We start from the raw sequence: 21,275 nt of genomic DNA, 5'->3' as shown, positions 1-21,275 counted from the left end.
CACACTCAAGGTTATGTCATACATCTGCAGCTCATTTGAGAAATAAACTCACCTGTTTTCCACTTTCCTGCTACAAGTACTTGGACCTGGTTTAAACCCCTGGTTCCCTTGGCTAGACATTTACCCCCATCTAGCACCTCTCCCCTCTCCTTTGGGATCACACTGCACTTCTCATCCCAAATGTTTGCAGAGCTCATTGAGCTTCTAACACCTTCTGCCCGATGCTAGGACATGGTTTGCAGCAGCCCCCTGCCCAGCCCCGCGTGCACATTACCTTACTCTCCACCACGGAGATGAGAATCTGCTCCATGATGCTGCTGGTTGCTGGGATGGAAGTCTGGATGTGGCCGATGACCACGCCAATGGCCACGCGGGACAGCTCATAGCTGAGGTGGGTGTTCCTGCGCACCAGCTCGATCAGTTCAGCACCTATCGTCTTGGGCACGGACGCTGCCAGACCACTGGGTTCTGGTGATGCTGGATCCACTGCAGCTGCCTTCTTATCCTCCAGGCAGAGGGAGTTGAAGGCATCCAGGCTTGCAGGGGGGGCCGGGGCAGCTTTCTTCACCTGAGAAGCCTTCTCCCCATCGACAGTGTGGGACCTCTGGGTCCCCCCTTCAGCCGGTGGTGCTGGGGCAGCCCTCTTGGTCTGGGGAGATTTGCTGGCCCCATCCTTTGGGGAAGTCCCATAGCGGGAGTGGGCCACAGAGCCAGCATCCAAATTGCGGGTTATCGTGGTGTGGACGCTCCGGCTCGGGACAGGGGGTGGGGTGTTGGCAGGACTGGAGGTGGCTGTCGGGAGAGCGGTCTCTGACGCAGAAGAAGCGGTGTACAAGGTATCCAGGGATGTCGTGCTTATAGAGGAGGCACTAGAAGCTGACCCAGGGATAATTTCAACAGCGTCTGAAAGGGAACAATTAAAAATGCCTTAGCAACAGCATCAAAGGAAAAAAGAAAAAAACAAATTGCTACAGTGCAGTCCATTAAAAGGCTCATTGTGCATGCGACCAGAGCAGTTTAACTCCTCTTCCTGCCTCACTTATCTCAAAGCAAAATTGTACCAATTCTCTCTGGAGCATTCCCACACAATCACCTCTTTAGAAAGGGGAAAACTACTCTATTGAGATTAATACCCTTCAAAGGGCTTAGTGTTTTACGCAGGGGAAGGGAGGGAGGGAGGGAGGGAGGGACAGGACTAAGGGACAGAAAAGTCTTTTCCCCCTGGCTTAACAAAGGCCTTTCTCTGCGTTCAGGATTTAAGCCCTCACTTTTGAATGATGGCGCCTGAGAATTGCAAGACACTGAAGGCTTCACACGCCAGCCCGCGCCTCCCTCTTACACGCACCTCACCGACTGCACGCCATGGTTAACACCAACTGTGAGGGAAACATTTGGCTGACAACACCTCTAGTCTCTCCCTTTCAGCACTCTCCAACATTTGATGATGAGCCCTGCAGCCCTGCTAGCACCCACCACTTTCACAAGCCTCCACATTAGCTGCTCTACTGTATTTCTCCCCCTCCCCGCCTCTAGTTTTGACTAGCCCTAGCAGTGGTAGCTGTCCCATCTTCTAAGGAAAAAAACCCACTGCAAGCAAAGAGATGTTAAGATTTTTCTTTCCTTTAACCTGGTCTAATATATAATTTTGGTAAACATTATCCATTAGTTTCTAGGGGACAGAAATGTATCCAAGTCCTTCCCTGACTATGAAAACAGTTACTTGGGCAAACACTGGGCTACCTTCATCCAGAATTTCACAAGAGCAGCTGATGTTAGCACTGGAAGAGAAGGAGTGCACCCCACAGGGAGCCCAGCTCCCAGGAAAGACAGTTTCCCACACACCAAAGGAAGGACCAGTGGGACAGACATGTGAAACACCTTTGCTGCACCTCTGCAGACAACTCCAACCCTTCCTGCGTCGTTGGTCCTGGGAGCCCTCCACTACTCCATCCACCACTCCACCCAAGGCAAGCACAAGCTAGGCAGAAAAACAGGGCCCTTCCCTCCCACGGAGGCTCAGCATTCCTCTTTTTTTCTCCTTCTCCTCACAGAGGAGCATTCACAAATCATAGTTCCCACCATGCTTCATTAATCAAGACAATGACTTGAAGGAAACTGACCTTTGCAAACTCCCACTACCACAGTGAAAAATGGCTCAATACCATTAAGTACCATTAAGCAAGCTGGTGCCAGCCCCAAGTTTCAATTAAATACCTGCAGGTCAACAGCTCTGCCCTGCTCCTCACAAGGGGACATGAGTGGGCTTGACTAACGGCATGACTGCCACAGCACAGGAAAGCACTTGGGCAAGCTGACAGCAACTCAGCAAGATGACCACTGCCTCTGCCAGCCCAACCGTGCTGAAGACGGAGAAGCTCCTGCCTTAGCCCCATGGTCCTGCTCTGCTCTGAAGTGCTCACGACCAGCAGATCCCCTGCCTGTGGGCAGCATATACACAGCCGTGTCCCTGTTATTGTTTCTGCTCCTTACAGACACCAGCCGCTGATTTTATGGAAATCCCATCTGAGCACTGTACAAAGAAAGTGCCTGACAGACTGGGAGCCAAAAGCAGACTTGGGCCTGTCCTAAAAACGCTACCGGTGAGCTCCCCCTGGTGAACTACCGCACTCTGCACTGCCAGGGAAAAATCCCCCTGCCTTGCTGGGAGATGGCCATGGTGTCTGTGGGAGAAAAACACCCACAAGGATCTTAAATCACCAAGGTTGTGCGCTGGCCAGATTAGCCACGTGAGCAGGCATAGAGTTTGCTCCTTGGAGAGCACCACGTTTCCCAGGGCCACCGGCACCAGAGGACCAGGAGGATACCTGGCACCCATCCACAGGTGCCAGGCTGCCCAGACCCTCCCAGATCAGAGAAGGCTTGAAGGAGCACTGGCCACCAGCTCATGATCATTAGCATTAAAACCTTTAGGAATTTAGGATATATGTAAGGATGGTCTTCTAAGCACAAAGCAAAAGCATGCGGGCACCATGACTGTTACATCACCCAGTGTCTGTTTCGTGCCCGAGATCTGGAAAGTGGTTTGTCCTTACTTTTAACGGGAGCGGCAATCTGTGCGTTCTTGCGTTTCTCTGGAGGTGGGGGGGTGATAGGAGCAGCACGCCGGGGCTGTGGTGGGATCTATAAGGAAAGATTTCAGAGCAATCAAAGGAGGTTGACAATAAAGACATTCTCTGTTATGAAACCTTTCTCGCGTGTGCGTGTGTAGATTTGTCCTTACATCTCTCTCATCATTCGGGCAAGTTTTCTCAGGAGGACAGATATTAATAGGCGGCTTCCAAGAAGAACAAAGCAGGACTCAAGCCGGCTTCATCCCCTCCCTGTGACAGGCAAAGCAGCCCTTGTTTAATTGCTGTGTTCAGCAGCACACACATCGTGTAGACCTGTCAAGCATTTACTCCTCCTTTATTCCAAATGCTATCCCACACACTCACCATGACTCCACATTACTCTCAATAGCTCCACAGAGGCTGCAAACAGAGTGCGTATTTAGGCACTCTTCTGGAGAGATCCATTACATCAGCTACAAATACCCTTGCAGAAAGACAAAGCCAAGGACTGGAGACATGTAAATGCCTTTTCCATGCTTTCAGAGCTATTTCTGCTCATGCAGAGAGAAAACAGGGCTAGACCCTCTGCAGTCCTATGCTACCTATAGCAAGACCCCCTGGGAAAAGCTTTTGCCAGGGAGCTGCGTTAACTCTCCACATCTGGGGTTTCTCCTGTAAGTCGCCTCTGCTAGGAATGCCGAGCCAGCAGCGTACGAGCCCCAGACCCAGATTCGTGTACTCATCTTTTCCTTTCGGACCCAAACACCATGATCATTGACATTGCCTACACCCAGAATCACTCCGGTGAGGTGTAACCTCAGGGTTAACCTCTGATCAGTAGGATGCCGCTGAACACAGTGGTCAAGCTAGGTGGAAGCACATTGCATCAATACCCTAATCCTGACATCCCAGTGGCTCAGGGCCAGGAGACACAGCTCGGGGTCTTCGGACTTCTGCAATTCAAAGCCTGCTGCCTGAAACATGCCTCTGTTTTTATGGGGTATTGCAATCGCTGCCTGCAGCAAAACCGTCCAGGGCAGCATGGGAAGGGAAAGGAGGTGATGGCCTGAATGTCTCAGGTAGCCCACGTTGAAGCCAGCTGGAATCTATAGTGACATTCAGGCTACCACACAGTGCCAATTTTCCAGGTTTGTTTAGCCCTGGAAGAGGAGTTTTGCTGTGATCTGTCAGTGCTGAACAGCCCTACAACGCCACACAGGGCACAGAGCACTGCCAGTCCCTGCAGTGAAAAACTGAGGCCCCTGAAAGGTCTCTATCTTAAATAGCTCAGAACAAGGAGAATGAAAGCTGTACTTTTTTCCCCCTGGATCCAGGAAGGGCAGAAACCTCCTCTGAAATGGGAGCAAAGATATTCCTGTAAATAAGACACCTTCAGGAGCCACCTCAAATGTTCAAGACTCTATGCCAAAAGCTGACAATACAGTGCTCACAGCCCATGTCTGGACCCTACCAGACAAGTGAAGACACAGCAGTTTGCACAGCTTACAAAGACTTTAAAAAGGGATCTCTCAGTTCCTTTCTCCCACCCAACACCCAATACATCCAACCTTTTACTATGTCACATAACAAGTCACTTCTTTACAAGTGCCTTCAGCTGGTGGATTAGTAGGAGATACTGCTGCAGACTCCCAGCCTGAGCTCTTCTGCTCTTGTCAATCCATCCCACATTGTTCTCTGGGTAAAATGCTATATGATACTTGCATACAGCTTCAAAAATGATCCATGTCGGTCCAAAAAGAGACTGCACAGCTGAGAGAGGCCAAACAGATAAGGAGAGGTCTCTGCATCGCGTGGTTGGAAGGCTGGTCCCAAATCAGGAAAGCTCAGCTGTGCTAAAAGCAGAGCCCTCTCTGCAGAATGATGGAGCTAACAGCACGAGTCAGAGCTGCTTGGCACGGCATGGCCACGATTACCGAAGCAGCGGGATTTAGCAGACAGGCAGGCTCAGAGCTTAGAGGAGCCGCATGACATTATTTGGAGATAGCTAGGGTTGGGTCATTCTGGAGTATCTCCATGGCTTCATTAGCCCTTCCAAATTTACCATGCAAATTTAACACAGCTATTACAGACTAGTGCTTAAATTAATAGATGTACAGCTAATGTTAGCTCAGAGCCCTGCCAGCCTCATTTAGATGGCCACGCACGCTGCAATGAGAACGTGAAGCATCACATGAATTTCCCCATGCTGATGCCTGCCCAAGCTGCGAGCCGCCACACGGTTAGGAGTCTCAAGGCGTAACTGATGGCCATCCCCTCCCTCTGCCCCACATCCCAGCCGCTGCATGGGGCCAAGAGGAGGATGTACAACACCAAAACCCCCCAATGGAAGTGGAGGAAAGGGGAGAAAACATCCACTGTCCAGCTGCCATGGGGAAGGTGACCATGCAGGAGTCCCTGCAGCTCAGATCTCTCCTGCCCAGAGGGGAGAAAAGAGGAGGGACCTTACCAAGGGTCCAGAGAGAAGCACCTACAAACGTGTTGAAAGCCTCCCTTTCCCCAGGCCTCTACAAGGGGGCTGTGAACTTCCCCAAATCCATGGATTTTACACATGTGCTTCCTCTCCTTTTCCAATTTGCAGGGACTGCTAGCAGAGGCTCTGCTCCTTGCACTGCTTGAGATGAGAGCTGACTCAACCACAACACTCCCATCCCCTTCCCAGCCAGGCAGGCAGGCAGAGACCACCACCACTCCTTCAACTCCTTGGAATAATGCTATTATAGTAGGAACCTTTCAACTCTGCCAAGCCAGGCATCTGGTCTACAGCAAAGGCTTCTGGAGATGAGCATCACAAACCCACTGAGCATGCACAAATGCAGCAGACTGTGACTAAAATACTCTGACAGCCCAACCTCCTCCCTTGGCAGCTGGTATGTAACTGCCCCAGCTTCCCACCTTACGATAACTACGGAGGAGCTGAAGAGAGGATCAGCACAGGTGCCATCACCAAGTACTTCAGCCAGCTCAGCCCTGAGAGCAAAGCCACCAACAGGAAATTTACACCTCAAATTTTGCTTAAGATTTCAGATGCAAACATTGAACGCACCCGAAAATCCCAAGCAGTGAAAAGCACATCCCAAGACCTCTGCTTCTCCAGAATTAGTGAGAAAGTTTAGATTTCAGCAGATCTCCTATTAGGCAGCTGCATAACCAGTGGGAGAAAGCAGTGCTGCTTCCTCCATTTCATATTGAAATATGGAAGCACACAGGAAATCCCTCAACTGAGCTGTTAAAATCTCAAGGAGCGCTTTCAGCACAGGGCTAAGCTGGAAGCCCTTCAACTGCATCCTCAGTGCCACCCAGACAGAAACAGTTCTTTGTCAGCCAAGGGATCTGTCTTGCTCCCTTTTGGCAAGCAACCAAACCACAGACCAGATAAAGACAGGGAATCAGCATAGAGAACGGGCTGTGAGGTGCTCCATTTGCTTAGTGCATAATGCACAGGCTTGAGAATGGAGCTGGTTTTGGCTGCCCAGAAACAAAAACGAATACCAAGGAGAAAAATGGGGTTTGTAGGGATTGCCGTGTTCTGCATGAGCCAGAGCTACCTTTCATCTCTGCAGACTCTCGGTTCTTCAAGTGTAAAACAAGCCTCATCTCCTAGGAGTGACAGTGTATCAGTACCTTATAAACACTGCCTCAAAATGCTTATCCCAGATAGATGAAGAAAAACTACAGTGCACATGTTCATCTGTAGGAGAAAAAAATCTCCACGCTCATCCTCACTTGGCACCTTTAGCCCTAACATCCAGCTATACCTCCACAGTGTAATTAGCCATATCGTTCATCCCCAGCAACTGCTGCATCCATCCTGGGCTACTTCTTTGAAGCCGTGCTGGCGCCGCACAGTAACCTTGGAACTGTGCCGCTGAGATAAAAAAAAATCTGCTCTAAATCATATTTCCTGCAGTTTACCTTTAATTCATCATGACAAGCAACATTCAGACAAAGAAGGATATTTTTTTGTTTTGAATAGTAAAAATAGGCAGCCACAGCAGATAAAACGCTTAATGACCAAAGATCTTGTTGTACAGATTTAACAAGGGGGAAACAAAGCAGTGCTGAGTACTCAGAGGGAGTTCTGCTGCTCACGTCAAAACTGTTTTTCAAAGTATTCTCTGGGGAGCTTGCAACTCTTTTAGAAAGTTGTTAAGAGACAGTCACACAATATAGAGTGGATCTTGCATGTCACCATAAAACTATGGACCCTCAAGGATCCCAAAAAACATCACAAGTGTAAACGGCAGAGGGACTGTTCCAGACTTCTTATATAGAGACAGCATCAATTTACATTGCAGTAATCCCAGGTAAGCAGCACAAACACTTGATTTGTGACTTCAGCTGCAAAGGCATTTTATTAAACAGGACAAGCAATGTCATACCACCAAAGAAGGAACCTAGAAAGTGTCCAGCCACTGTTACCTGATAGAGACCTTCATCCTCCTCCTCGAACTCGGTGTTTGGAAGACTGTGATGTCGCTCGTATCCTGTCCGGCACACCCCATTGGGCTGCCGTGCCACATCCAGATGGTGATCGCTGGAGGACTGTGTCATTACCATCCCCTGCGGGGTGGGAGAGTGGCCTTTGCGGGACACGGTCTCCTTCCGGTGATGGATCAGTTTTCTGAAACAGAATGACGACATCAGGAACAGCAAAACTAAAGGGAGTGACCGTGCTGCAACATTTAAATGATATTTTTAAATTATTTCTTGCATTTGGGCTATATATACCAGAATGGGTTATATTACTCTGAACACCAACTCCAGTTTCATTAAAAACTAAGGAAGCACTTCTGGGGGAGGAAGGAAGAGGCTTTGCAAGAGCCCATGATTTATTCATCAGTTCGCTGGAGAAAAATGCCTCTTCCTTGGGGGAGAGTCACATATTGCATTGCAAGCTTCAGAAATTGCCTGCACTTTAGAATCGTTGTTCAACTGAGATTAAACCAGCGTGCCTCAGCGCAGAGTGTGAGGTGTCAGAGAAAAACAAAAATTCTCCTCACGAGCAATTATTTGAGAACATATTAAGGACCTTGTGCCACATGCCAACAACCTCTACAATTCCTGGCTGGTAGAGAGGACAAAATGCATCCAGAAAGGTTTTGGATTTCTCCTCCAAGCCTACAATGCAGCAGAGAGTTTCCTCTTTTTTACATGCATGGGGATAGAGGGGCAAGACCAAAGCACTACTTTACTGGACACAGTTGACAGGAGGAGCAGCATCAACTACCAGCTCAAACACTGGTAAGCTCTCCGAGTGCATCAGCACTCTGCAGCATAGGGACTCAAATCAACAACGTCCAACTTGACCCCCAAGAATAGAAAAGACACAAGCATCACGCGCTAACCACCCTCCATCCACCAGCTCTCCCAGACGCCTGTTGTACTTACTGGAGGACATCTCTTTGCTCCAGGTTGTACTTCCCCCCATTCTGCATGGCCGCATTGTGCACAGCCTCAATGGCACGGTCAATAGACTGGAGAACCACATCTTGCTCCAGCACCTGAGAAACACAACATCCCACATGTTACTGCGCTGCTTCAGCTGCGGTTCTTTTGCACCAGAGCTTATGGCAGAAAAGACCACAGTACAGGAAACCCCCAGAGCAGGCACCGCATGAGCCGAATAGCCAACAAACAGCTCCCAGAGCCAGAACCCCATCTCAGCACCATCTCACTTTTCCCTCCTTCCTCTAGAGGAAATATATTTGAAGCCGTGGTTCCAACTGAGTCTGCCCATTCAAGGTTTACGGTTGGAAAAGAAAGTCATTGCTACAAGCACCAAAGTCGAATGATCCCTACAGGAGGACCAGGGACAGAGTTTCAGGACCACGCGGCAGCCTTGAATATTCAGCCTGCTGCAGGGAGCTTTTGAGATCCCACTGTAAAGCCCAGCTTATCCCCAGCTCAATTATTTCTGCTCTTGCTGCCCTGCTATGGAGCAAACACAGCTGTGAATGTTACAGACAGAGTTGAAATTTGGTGGCCTTTGGAGTCTGGGTTTGCATTTTTGCTTGCTTTTTTCTTGATGGTTTTTATACTTGTTTTGCAACTTGAAGTGCCATTTCTAAATCTCCACCCAAACTGTCATAGCAACATTTATTCCTCCTGCCAGCCAGTTTAGCACTCATTACTGCAGCTGAAATAAACACCAGCCTTGAAACAAGAAATACCAAAGACGACATTCCCTGGGTTTACACAGGAGGCTAGAAGAGCTGTAGCAAAGGGGCACGGGAAGGTAAAGCAGGTTTCCACACTTGGGACCTTCCTCAAGGCTTTGTTTATCAACAGTTGACACGCCTTCAGAAGAAAAGACCTTTACAGGACTAAGGCTGAAGGCAAAGGACACGCTACCAAGTCTTTGCCCTGGATCCAGCAGACGGACAGGTCTCCCATAAGCTGCCACTGGTGCCTGCACCATCCATTCGGTACCACCACTGGCAGCCTCAGCCCACGCATGCAGGGACGGAGCAGGAAAGGAGCGGAGTGCTCGGACTCCAGCGCTTATTGCAGCTGTTTGAACACTAAAACCCCCTTCATCTTCACTTGCTTTGCCCTCCTCCCTGCATCAGAGCAGCCATTTATCCAGCCAAAGAGCGGCTGGCATCTCATCAAGGATGCACCTTAATTGGCCTTAGGGGGCTGCAGAGCAGCAGAAGGCAAGCCCTCCCTGCCGGGCCGAAAGTGCCTGCCTCCATAGCACTGGCATACAGTTTTCTGATAACATGCTATGTATTATTTATATCCTGATTAATTACTAAACCAAATGTGAATTAACAGCTACCGCAGACTGTGGGGGAAAAACACACCCTCCAAACAAGGCAGGGATGAGAGGCCACCTCTGCAATACTCAGCTTTGAAAAAGAAAAATTTAGGAGCAGTTTTGTTGTTGGTTTTTTTGTTTATTTTCCCAAGAGAGAGAGATAGGGAAGAAAGCAACTGGGGAAAACTTTAGAAATAAAACCAGGTATGTTAAAATACACCTACCAAATTTGTTGAAGCATCAGATCAAGGACAAAACCAACACTCAGAACTCAACTTTGGGATGAAGTCTCCAAGCAGCCCCATATGGCTTAGGGAGCATTTCACCACCTCTAACTACAGATCGAAGTAAGGAAATGGAGCAAAGCGCATTTGAACACATTTAAAGGAGCATTGGAAGGAAAGGCAAGTTATTTCAGACAATGCATCTTGTTTTCCGAGAAGATAAGAGCAAATTATGGCAAGCTGCATGCTTTCTCTGGGAAAGGGGAGCAGTACAGAAGCGTCCAGCACTGCTATCCCCAGGGGAATGCCAGTGCTGCTCTGAGCACCGGAGACCCCTGCCCTCTGCACAGCTCACCTGTCCTCGTGCTGCTCCCATGTGAGCTCCCACCCCAAAATTCAACACAGCTCCTGCTACAGCCTCCAAACACCCGCCCTGGCACACTCTCTGGTCCCCCACTTGTAGTCCCTCCACATTCACCACCACCACCCCTCCACAAGATACACCCCTTCGTGCTGCCTTCTCTCACCCTCCCCAGCCCATCAGGCTTTCCCCCACAAAGGGCTTGAACCCTTTCTCAGTCTGATCTTCCCAGGGAAGATCGCAGTACAGAACGCTGAATCCTACTGAACAGCTCAGCGTCTCTGCCCTCTTCCAGAGGGCACACTGACATCATCCACAGCCCACAGGAATCCACAAGCTGGAGCTGCTACTTGCTGTGCGATGTCATTTGTTATGGAAAGGGCGATTCTTTTCTGATAAAACACAGCATTTTTACACTAATGCAGCAGTGCTGTGACAACCAGCTTTTAGCTGCTGTGCTCTTTCCTTTGTTTCTGCTCCCCAACCCTCTATTAACAGGGCCCTGTCAAAAGGGCTGGAATAAAAAGCAGCATTAACTTGCCACTTGCACTTTATGACATTGTTGACGCTACTTGTAAATCATCTCCTCCTCCCTTGCTCAGCTGAGCTGGTCAGGGGGCAGGGTCTTCAGCACAGGGGCTGCCTTGCATTCAGGGTTTGTAGAACACCCAGCATTGGGGATCCCCTGCACTACAGTCATAAACTTAAAAAATAGAAATCAGTATCCTGGATAAATCATGTGATGAGAAGCAATCTGCACGCTCCTCAGGTTAACCAAATGGCATTGCTTTGTTTGAAGAGGATGGACAAAAAAGCACGTTAAAAGGAGCATGGGTTGCGGGGGGGGGGGCAAAAGTCAGATTTGCCAATGTCTCACCTACAATCTCCTTCTCCCTAGGACTCAAGGGATTACCTGCTCACAGCAATTCAGGATATGCACATGCCTTGCCATTCTCCCCATGCAGTTTAGGGAGACCAGCCACTCTGCAGCGCTGGCAGGGATTCCTGCCTGCATCCAGCACCCACTCCCAAGGATGCTCACAGCTGGGATGCAGGCAGGCAGAGGTCCTGAGCAGTACAGCCAGGCAGCGCACACCCACACCTTCTCACACACTCGCAGGCAATCCTGACCACGCACAGCTCTAGGCCTGCAAAAGAGAGAGGTCACAAACCAGCACCAAGGTAACAGAGCAAAGCCTTTGAGCTCAGGCAGGAAAGACTGCTCAGAAGTCTGCTTTCGCCCCCGCAGGGCCCTGTGCTACGATCCTGCCCCTGCCCCCTCCCACGCTCCAGGATACAGAGATGAAACCCTGCTCATCGCAGGCTAAGCTAAGGCTCACAGGGAAGCAGGGGAGCACACAAAAAGGGCATCGCTGTACAGCGTGCTGTCAGAGGAGATGTACCATGTAAAGCCCAGGAATTCAGCTGGATTTACTGAAGCTGTGCTGGTAACCGCACGGGTGGGGGTTGGCAGAGCCCCGAGCAGCCACTGCGGCATGCTAGCTGTTAACGATATCCTTCACCAGTTACCAGTTCACCAGTGGCCCAGCCACGTCGGCATCTCCCGAAAGGCAGAGAAGGTGGCAGGGATAGGGCAATGACGGTCGTGGAAGGTGCCGGCCATTCGTGCCCACCCTTACGGGGTGAGCGCAGGGGTCTCCTCAGTTGGCATGGGGTGGCACAGCTACCAGGCTGCAGCCAAGAGGCATCAATAGGACACCACCTTCTGCCTAACGTACCGTGAAAATAGAGGGGTATTTTGGTGAGGTATTGATCCACATTCACATGGCATCTCACCCCAAAAAAGGAGTGGCCACCACCCCCTCTATCAGATATTTCTGGTTTAATCAAACAAAACACTGCAGCAGAGAAACACTGGGCTCTGTGAACAGCCTGTCACGACCAGCCTGGCTACACCAAGAGGCAGGGGAAGAGCAGAGCAGTGACCCTTGACGATCACGGGCTAGACTGGCTGATGAGGCGCCGTATCGGAGAACTGGGGGCACAGTCGGCATGCTGCAGATGAGCTGCCCTGCAGGAACAAGTTACAGCTCAATTAGAGCCATGAATATCAGCCGGGAAACAGAATTTCTTCCTTCATATCACAGCCCAGTGTAGGAGAATCACAGAAGCATCAATAAATCATTACTTCCTCTCTCCTTGCTAATAACACCAGCAAACAAAGGGTTTCCCCAGAGCCCACTGCCAATTTCCTCCTGCCCCTGTCCGCAGGAGGGGGCTCCACACCTGACGAGGGACAGAGCCCAGACCCCAGCACTGCCCTGGGGTGCTCTGCACTCCCCGACCTCCCGAGGCAGGCGGGGAAGGATGCCTTTCCCAGGGCCAAAGCCAGGCTTTTAAGAAGCATCCTTCCTGGATGTCTCGTGGGTACCTAAGCGTGGCCAACATGGGGCACGGCTGTGCACAGGCAGGAATGCATTCACCCCCACGGCTCACATTGCTCTCATCTTCACTGCCCCAAAAGCCATCTCCTCAAAGAGAGCACACTGTGCACAGGATGTGTTGCACACCTCTGCTTCCCCACGTACAGGCTCATGAGAGACCCAAGCGTTTCAGAAAACACTACTGGTGTCTTGCTGTGCAGGCAGCACAACCTCCTGTCCTGCTCTCCCAGGACTATCGAAAATGTTGCCCCCCTCCCTCTTCGTTTTAAGTCCTTCCACGCATACTGCCGGTGTTGTTTAAATGCGCTCACACAGAAGAACTTGCTCAACAGTCTAGAATAATCATACCTTTCAGAAAGGCATTTTCTAGACAAACAGGCTGACAGCTGCATCAGCGCAGAGGGGCTGAGCCACCCTGCGTGTGCGAGACTCCCACATTTATGAAAGTGGCCCATTAACATATGGCAGGCCTTTCTTTGCCTCTGCAGGGGGTTGATCCAAGAAAATACAGCATTTTTTTCCTCCTGCCTCCCCAGTTTTTAGTGATCAAAGGCATTTGCTCTTCTGCATGTGCAGGAATCGGTGCCCTCATTCCTGCGGCTGCTTTTGCAGTCATAGGGGTGCCCAGGCAGGGCTGCTGATTTTCACCCTCATGTCATTGCACCAGCTCTCACAACACAACAACAAAAGACAGACAAAGTTTTGTTTCCAGTGACAGCTCAGTTTTCATGCAGCTGCACTGACACGGACCACTGCTGAAATTAGGATATTTATCCCGCTGGCGTACACAGGCACAGGCTGGTTCTTTGTTACTCAAATCTGAGACGAACGCCACCTCTTAGGTCACATGCCCTTAGTCCCCAGTCACTGCCAGACTGTCTGCATGCTGTATTCCTTCCAGATTTAAATGATCACGGCAGCAATTTACAAAAATCAACTAGCCTTTGTCCGCAGCAGAGTGATGTAGCAGATAAGCGTTCCCCCTTCTGAACCACACAGCTCAAATGGGCTGAGTTTTGGTTTTCGCATTGCTTTGAGAAATTCAGCTCCTTTCTCTTCCCCTTTTTGCAGCCCCAATCAGAAATTTTTAGTCCCCAGGCTGTTGGCTAAGAGATATGCATTAACTTATTCTTGTCAGCATGAAGATATTGTGCCTTGCGGCACTTAAAAACGCATGATAAAAACGCAAGTGAAACAACGGGCAACTGTCCTGATTACTGAGCAAATAGGATGAGAAAAGCTCCAAACAAACCTGCAGCATCTCTGACTCACTAGCGAGCGAACAAAGACATGGCTGAGCTCTTCTGACAAAGAGGCAGCCCAGAAACAGATCTGGAATTCCTGCTGATATGCTATAGTGGGTTTCTAACAGATCGGTGTTTTTCCACTGTGTGCTGACAGCAGCCGCTCGAGCAGACAGCCTGTACAAATAAGAAATGAAGAGAAAGGATAGCCGGGGAAAGGGCTTAAGTTGTGCAAATCATGCTAAAGCAGAAGCCAGAGTTCCTGGCAAAAGAGATATACTAACTAGGGATAGTACAGGCACGAGTGGCATTTGGAATAAACAAAACCCTGAAGGCAGCAGAGGGATGCACAGCAACCAAACTTCAACTCATTTCTCTCCCATGAGCAGGCAGCTTCAGAGTCGGAGAGAAGGGGGCAGAGACACGCTGAGGAACAATGAAACACATGCAACCCACCACTGCACACTTGTACTTCACAAGGTGGAAATGCTTCATCCTGGGTCTCTCCAGCCACACTCAGACCCTGTTTACTGGCCACGATGATCAGAATCAGCCACCGATTCCTTCCCCTCGTAATTCTGCGCCCTCCAGTAACCAGAACACGTCTCCTAAGCCAAAACACTCTATGACGATAAAAGCAGAGACAGAAGTTTTTAAAATAATGCAGTTGACACATACTTACATATCTTGCCGTTCTCTGCTGCCTTAATTCTTACTGCTCTCAATGCTTCAGGGGACTACTCTGGCTCAGTCTGTTCCAGGCGAACAGCCACCAGACAACAGAGCTGCCCCTCTCTTTAGGATTACCTGTTTAGCATCCTTTTGGCACACAATTGTCAAGTCAAGTCAATATCAGACATGATCAGCACTGCATCTGTGCAGGAGAAACTTCTGTTTCTACTTACGTATAGGTACACATAAATTATACACATATATATATTTGAGCTACCATCTACGCTGAAAAACTGCAGATAGCCTCTATTTCGATGAAGGCTCAGGATTATGAACCAGCATATATAAAGGTGGAAGGAAAGATGCTGCAGTGAAGTGCTAGCAGTTATTCTAGGACTTTTGACGTATTAGCATTAAAAGTTGCAAAAAAAGCCCAGCAGAAGGGGTCTTTACACAGTCTTCAGTTTGGTAGCCCAACAAACTGCTACAAATGCCCTTTGCTCACTGAGATTCAATACAGCTCCTAGATCACTTGCATGCAATTAGCACAGGTGCATAAGAAAGTCCCTATATTAAGTATGACCAAAAATGCAACTAATTTCTAACTTCCCAGAGTTAGACTGGGCTGGGCCGACTACAACTTGGATGTGGGCTGAACACCCAACTGCAGAAACACTCTTTGCAGTTTATCAGGTCTGCCAAGCGTTGCCAGGACAAGGGGCAAGGACAGAGCCCAGAGGAAGAAACGAGCCTGGGAAACCATGCAAGTTCCGGCTCCTCTTCTGGCATTCAAAGAGGAAGGTTCAGTTTTCCCCCAAAATCTATTTCCATAGCAGAGGCTGTAGCAAAATGCTGGAAAGGTGACAGTCATATGAGATGCAGGACCAAGAAATTCAAATTTCTGCCACATTCAGGAGAACTCTCTCCCTTCCCATTCATCTCCACCCTGAAGTACATTTCCAGCACATGAGTATTGAATAAGTAAAGTCTCCAGGGGTCAAGCAGGAAAAATTGCAAGTATGTTGGCAATTCAACTGATACGCAAAGACAGATGCAAGAGAAGAGCACGTATGTACATGTTAACTGAAAGGGACTTGCCTCCTGCATGCCACAGACTGGCACTGATTTCACAGCATGCAGTTACATGTTTGAGAAAGAGGTAATAATTCATGATTCATCTTGCAAGGGAATTTATGATTTATCAGCTTTTCTTCCAAAATCCTCCCCTTCCCGTGACCAACCTTCTGGCAAGGGACAGAAGGTGGCAAACTGCAGCTATGGTGCTCTTTGGGCATAATTACCGTGTTGCCCAAGCCCGAAACGATGGACAAATTGTAAAGCGTCTCTTATTGACTTAACAGGAAAGGGGAGACTGGAAAAGAAAATTGACCTGCTGTCTCAGCCCCAGTGAACACAGGAAAGCAGACCTGGCAGCTGGCACAGGCACACAACCCGGGAACGCAGGCAGGGCAGGAAGGAGAAGGGGCAAGGAGGGTGGACAGGTCACCATCCAAGGAAGCGCAGAACCTGTGGGCTTGGGCATGAACGATTCCAGTCTGCCACAAAGGGAACAAGTGCAGCTTTCTGGTATCTGTTGTATGAACAGCCATTTGTACTTTATTAAAGTCGCTAATGAGGGAAAAGAGTTTCCATCCTCACAGGGCAAACACAGGAAAGTCATCAGCTAGTTTTATTCCTGGACAGATGTAAATTGCACAAAATTGTAAACCAGACACAAATCCCCAGGATCTTTTTAGCAGCACCGGGATCAGAGCTGCCAGGCCTGGTGCAGCCCATGGTCCTTCCTGCAAAGCTGTCACTGCGAAGATGAAAACCTGCCTTGCATTACCATGAGTAAACCTGAGAGAGGCCTTGGAAAGTTCTCCCCAAACAAAGATGATTCCAGTCGGAAGGATCAAAGGCAGCTTGCTGGCTGCAGGATCAGTTAACAGTCTGGCTAGAAAATAATTTTCCTGTGTCCTGGACTCTGCATGCCAAATAAACACTGCCTCTTCTGCCATGAAGGGATGCAGCTCCCCCTGCACACCCCAAAATAAAAAGAAAGCCAGCAGGGCAGGACCAGAAACCACATTAACTCATACAGAAAACCCAGCACCTCCCTCTGCAATGGGCATTTGTCTTCAAGTTACTTGCGCATCCTACCCAAAACGTAGCTTATCAAAGTGATGTGATCAGGCCATATCTGCGACCTACTCCAAAATAAAATGACCCCCAAACCACCATATAGAAAAACCTGAGTATTTGTTACCAGGAGTAGAATTGCTCCAAGCAACTGCTGAGTAACAGAACCAGAAAGGCTGGGTTTATGCTGTCTCTCTGCTCAAAGAGAGCAGCTCCACATTTCCACAGAGCAAAGCTCGTTCCAAGGTGGAGGGATCACTTACAAACAGTCCTTTTACCATCATCCCTTCACACAACTCCCAAGCACATCAATCAGGTAGACCAAGATCCTTGAGGATTTCTGCTGCTAATGGTGTTTCAGGCCAGGGACCCAAGAGAGCAAGCATACTTACAAAGTTTCTGTAAAGTAGGCGCCCCCAAAAAACCTCATTTCTATATAATGTTCCCATAATATGGATCTCACTGGCAATTTCTCTTCTGTCCACAGCCCCCCCGGGTCACAGGCACAGGTGTTTGAAATATCAGTACTCGGAAACCCCAGGGTGCCCAGCCACCTCCTCCCCGATGTTTTCAGGCTGTACAGACCAGCTCCCACCGGTGTGGAAGAAACACAGCTTCCCTGTGCTGGGCAGGTACTTCCCAACATGGGAATCCCAAACAAGTCTTCCACCCAAGTAGAACGGCACGTCCAGTCCCAGCAGCCTCCCTCTGACTGCCAGCAGCCTTCATGACTTTAACCTGGGTACAAAATACTCATTAAGGGATTTAAACAAGAAGTATGACAGCTGGGCTCCCAGTAAAAGACAACCCTCAAATGCTCATTTGCTTTCAGGTAGGCCATTGTAAGGCTAAGGCAAGAAGGAACACCTCCTTCTGAAAGAAAACAGGCAACTCCCTCAATCCACTACCATAGATTTTGGTAGCTATATATTTCGACACATTCAGAGTAGCACTACCAAACAGGGGATGCTATTCATGCTTTAGGCTTATTAGTGCTATACACAAAAATTACATGAAGTTAGGTGTGCCAGCTAATTATAGCAAAGCCATTTAAAGATTGTTGAGGGTGCAGGCGCAGGGCAGCACGAGAGGGGGTATCAGAAAGGTTGAAATACTCCACACAGGCTGAGCTGTCAAGAGGTAGATCATGCTAATTGGCCATAGACAAAATACCCAAGTATGCCAACATGCTTGTTAGCTGAGAGCTGCTCCTGCAAGCACATTTATTCCTGATAAAGTGGATGTTTCTGCTGAAGCAATCAGCACCCAGACACTCACCAAACCCAGGAAGTCAACACAATTGAGCTTTATTGGTTCAATGATAAAGCTAATGCTAACTCATACCCAAAAATAAATGAAGATACCACTGAGATCTACAGCAGTGTCTTACAACTACAGCTGATATATGCATGATCATAAAGACAGAGCACAAGCCAAAACAAACCCCAGAAAATTGTGAACTAAAGACCCTGCAGCCTCCTGAGTTGCTTTTTGACTGGCAGACAGTGGGAGTGGACAGCACACGATTTTTCTGTGCTGCAAAACTTAGACAGACTGATAGTTTCCATTGACCTACAAAAGTACCTTGAGAATTGCAAGTTTAGCTGTGTTTATCAGAGGAATGAGGCTAACTTGCTGTTATCTCCAGATTCAGTTCAAGAACATATTTTGTGATTTGTTTAGTGGGCTTTTTTACCTTAAAAAAAGATTAAAGGTTCAACTGGATTTGCTGACATTTCACCTATAAGGAAATAAGAGGTGAGTCACAGAAGAAGAGCAATTCATTAGTGTCCCACACTATCTGCAGGGAAAAAATAGCCTACTGCTTTAGCTGCAAGTTATAATCCCATCTCCTTTTGCAGCTTAAAGTGGCACAGGCTCCCCAGCAAACACGAAGAAATGAGAACAGGATGGGAATGTCTTCTTAGGACATTGTGCTACAGACAGCAGAACAGCCATAATCCTGTTTTCCTCACTTCCCAAGGCAGTGAACAAAAAAACCTGCATTTATTGGACTGTTCACTTCTCATGCGCAAAACTTTCACCCAGCTCACGTGCCTTATTACAGCATTGATTTCTTGCATCCACCTCTTCACATGCCACATTCACTTGTGTCAGCATCCACCTCACTCAGTGGCATCAGCGAGAGCGAATTGCTGTATTTCAGGAAATCTTTCCAGCCCATCTCCAATGGGACAAATCCCGCAGGAAGGGAGATGGCCAGGACTCAGCTCACCTCCATCTGACCCAGCTGGTGGCCCCTCCATGGCGGAGGTCCGGAGCAGGACCTCTCCAGTGCACAAGGCCACCACAGGGCAGAGAAGGTGGTGGAAGCTGCCTGACAGCAAGCAAAGGGCTACAGTAACTCTCAAGCCCTGTGGTTTGCACAAGCCAAGTGCATGCTGTCTCTCCCCCTCACCCTTTCTTCACACACACCCCCACCCCGTCTAAACTCCTCCAGTTCAAGGCTGATCACTTTGCCACTCGTAAGTTCCCACAGCCCAGCTATGAGAGGTTTGGGTGGTCCTCCACATCTGAAGAGTCACACGAGACCAAACATTGCCAATAGTGGTTTTGTTGGGAGAACTTTTTTGCTCAGCCATTATTAGTATATTAATAGTCTTTAAAAGCTTTTAAAGTGACCACAGCTTGATATCATTTTGAGATCTTAAGCTTCTAAAGGAGAGCTTAAAAATACAGCCAGTTCACATGTGTTCATGCATGTAAAAGTCTCAGGTGCCAGCCCGTATCACTGGGCAATGCTTCTAAGGGAGCCCGAGACCACAGACAAGATGATGCTTCCCAAAACTGGATGCTGGAGGGGTTTCTTTCCACCCCTGATGTAAAGAATTATATTGTACAGGCCCCTTGATAATAACTGCACAATTATTTCAATGCTGCCGCTATCTCTTGTCATCAAGCTAATGGAAGACAGACACATGAAATCAATTCAAAAAACAAACTGAAAAATGCATCCCCTTTAATTAAAGTCAATAAAGGCGATTCTGGGGCAGACAAAAACTTTATTACTTAGAACCCAGCACTTCAAGGGACATTGTTTTTTTGATGTCAAACGGAAAAAGTCTTCAGCTACAAACACTTTGATTTGGCCAGGCTCAGGGAAATCCCTAAGCTTCTGCATTAAGCAGGTAATGAATTTTTATGATCATCATTCTTACTTGAGGTACTGGGTTTTCACGCAATTATTCTTTTTACATGCTGAAAAACATGGGCTTCCCTGATACTTGAGCTTCTCCCCAAATATTCCTCAGGGACAGCCAAGCCCAGGCACAGAGGGAAAGGGACTGCGGACCTGCCTTCTGGTGTGTCACTTGGGTATGATTTATGATCTAGACATGGTACACTCGGTGTGCAGACCACAATGCTCCCTCCATTCACCTGCAAACACATATCCATTCCTTGGGAGGAGAGGGCAAAAGGGTATCTTCAAGCAGCCTGGAATACCACAAAATTCACTGAGTTTACCCAGAAAGGAACTGTCACCATATCAGACTGAGAGGCCACAGAGGTTTGTGTTTGTCTGCTTGGTGGGGAGCTTCAACTTCATCTTTTTAGACAGCCATCTGGTTTTTACAGGAGCTGCCACGGTACTCTGTACAACCATCACAGCACACAGACACCGCACTGAACTCGACTGATGAAGAGCCGTCCATGCTGAAAACCTGCCCACCACCATTTCCACCTTCCACATGCAAGTGGCTGAAAGTCACCTGTGTGGTCCATCAAGGCCTTCTTCCCACCTCCAGAGAAGGAGGATGCAACTCAGAGGCTGAGCTCAGCCTCCCGGCCAGCAAGCTCAAGGAGGCGGCAGGAACAGTTGGAGATGACACCCCAACCACATTAGCAGCTGTGGAGGTATCACCCGAGGCACAAACCCCATGGACAGGCATTCAAGACCTTTTCATCAAGACATCATCCCAGCTTCCAGGTGATTCCCTCCTCCTTGTGGGTGACTGTCTATTTTTGCAGCTCTTGCTGCATCTTCTCCCTCATCCCTTCATTTTTATTTGATAAAATAGAAGGTTTGGAGCTAGGGCCTGCTCTCAGGTTTCCATACTACTAGGCACTGTTCCCACTTGTACTAGAAAAAAACAAGAAATAATTAATAGCTATTACTTAGAAGAGATGTAATCTGAACTTGGAACCAGTGATTTAGCAAGAAATGACCCACAACCTGGAATTATCTAGCATGCTTAGTCTGACAGCTTGATTTTTTTTTTTTTTAATTAAACCTCTTGAGCAGCTGAACAAACTAAAGTATCAGCCTGTGGTGGCATTTCCAGATCACAGGCACAAAAATCAACATCTTGCAGACCACTCTCATGCACAGCACCCCAGCCTGAGCAGGAAAGAG

At 48.6% G+C, this 21,275-nt stretch overlaps 1 protein-coding gene across 4 annotated transcripts in view; it reads right to left on the bottom strand.

Annotated features, from left to right (window-relative positions):
* The window catches only part of NCKIPSD (NCK interacting protein with SH3 domain), a 60,972-nt gene that overhangs the window by 22,930 nt on the left and 16,767 nt on the right, over window positions 1–21,275 (bottom strand). For 3 of the 4 annotated variants that reach the window (XM_052776781.1, XM_052776780.1, XM_052776784.1), the window contains exons 2-5: window positions 8,481–8,593; window positions 7,512–7,713; window positions 3,054–3,141; window positions 275–903 (exon numbers count right to left, since the gene is read on the bottom strand). In XM_052776781.1, the coding sequence (XP_052632741.1) occupies window positions 275–903; window positions 3,054–3,141; window positions 7,512–7,713; window positions 8,481–8,593 (1,032 nt within the window). Of the gene's footprint in view, window positions 1–274; window positions 904–3,053; window positions 3,142–7,511; window positions 7,714–8,480; window positions 8,594–14,542; window positions 14,710–21,275 lie in introns of all 4 variants that reach the window. The other variant, XM_052776782.1, reaches the window with a different exon arrangement.

This window comes from Harpia harpyja, chromosome Z (assembly GCF_026419915.1).
Source record: "Harpia harpyja isolate bHarHar1 chromosome Z, bHarHar1 primary haplotype, whole genome shotgun sequence".
Lineage (NCBI taxonomy): Eukaryota > Metazoa > Chordata > Aves > Accipitriformes > Accipitridae > Harpia > Harpia harpyja.
This window is presented reverse-complemented; position numbering and strand designations above follow the sequence as displayed.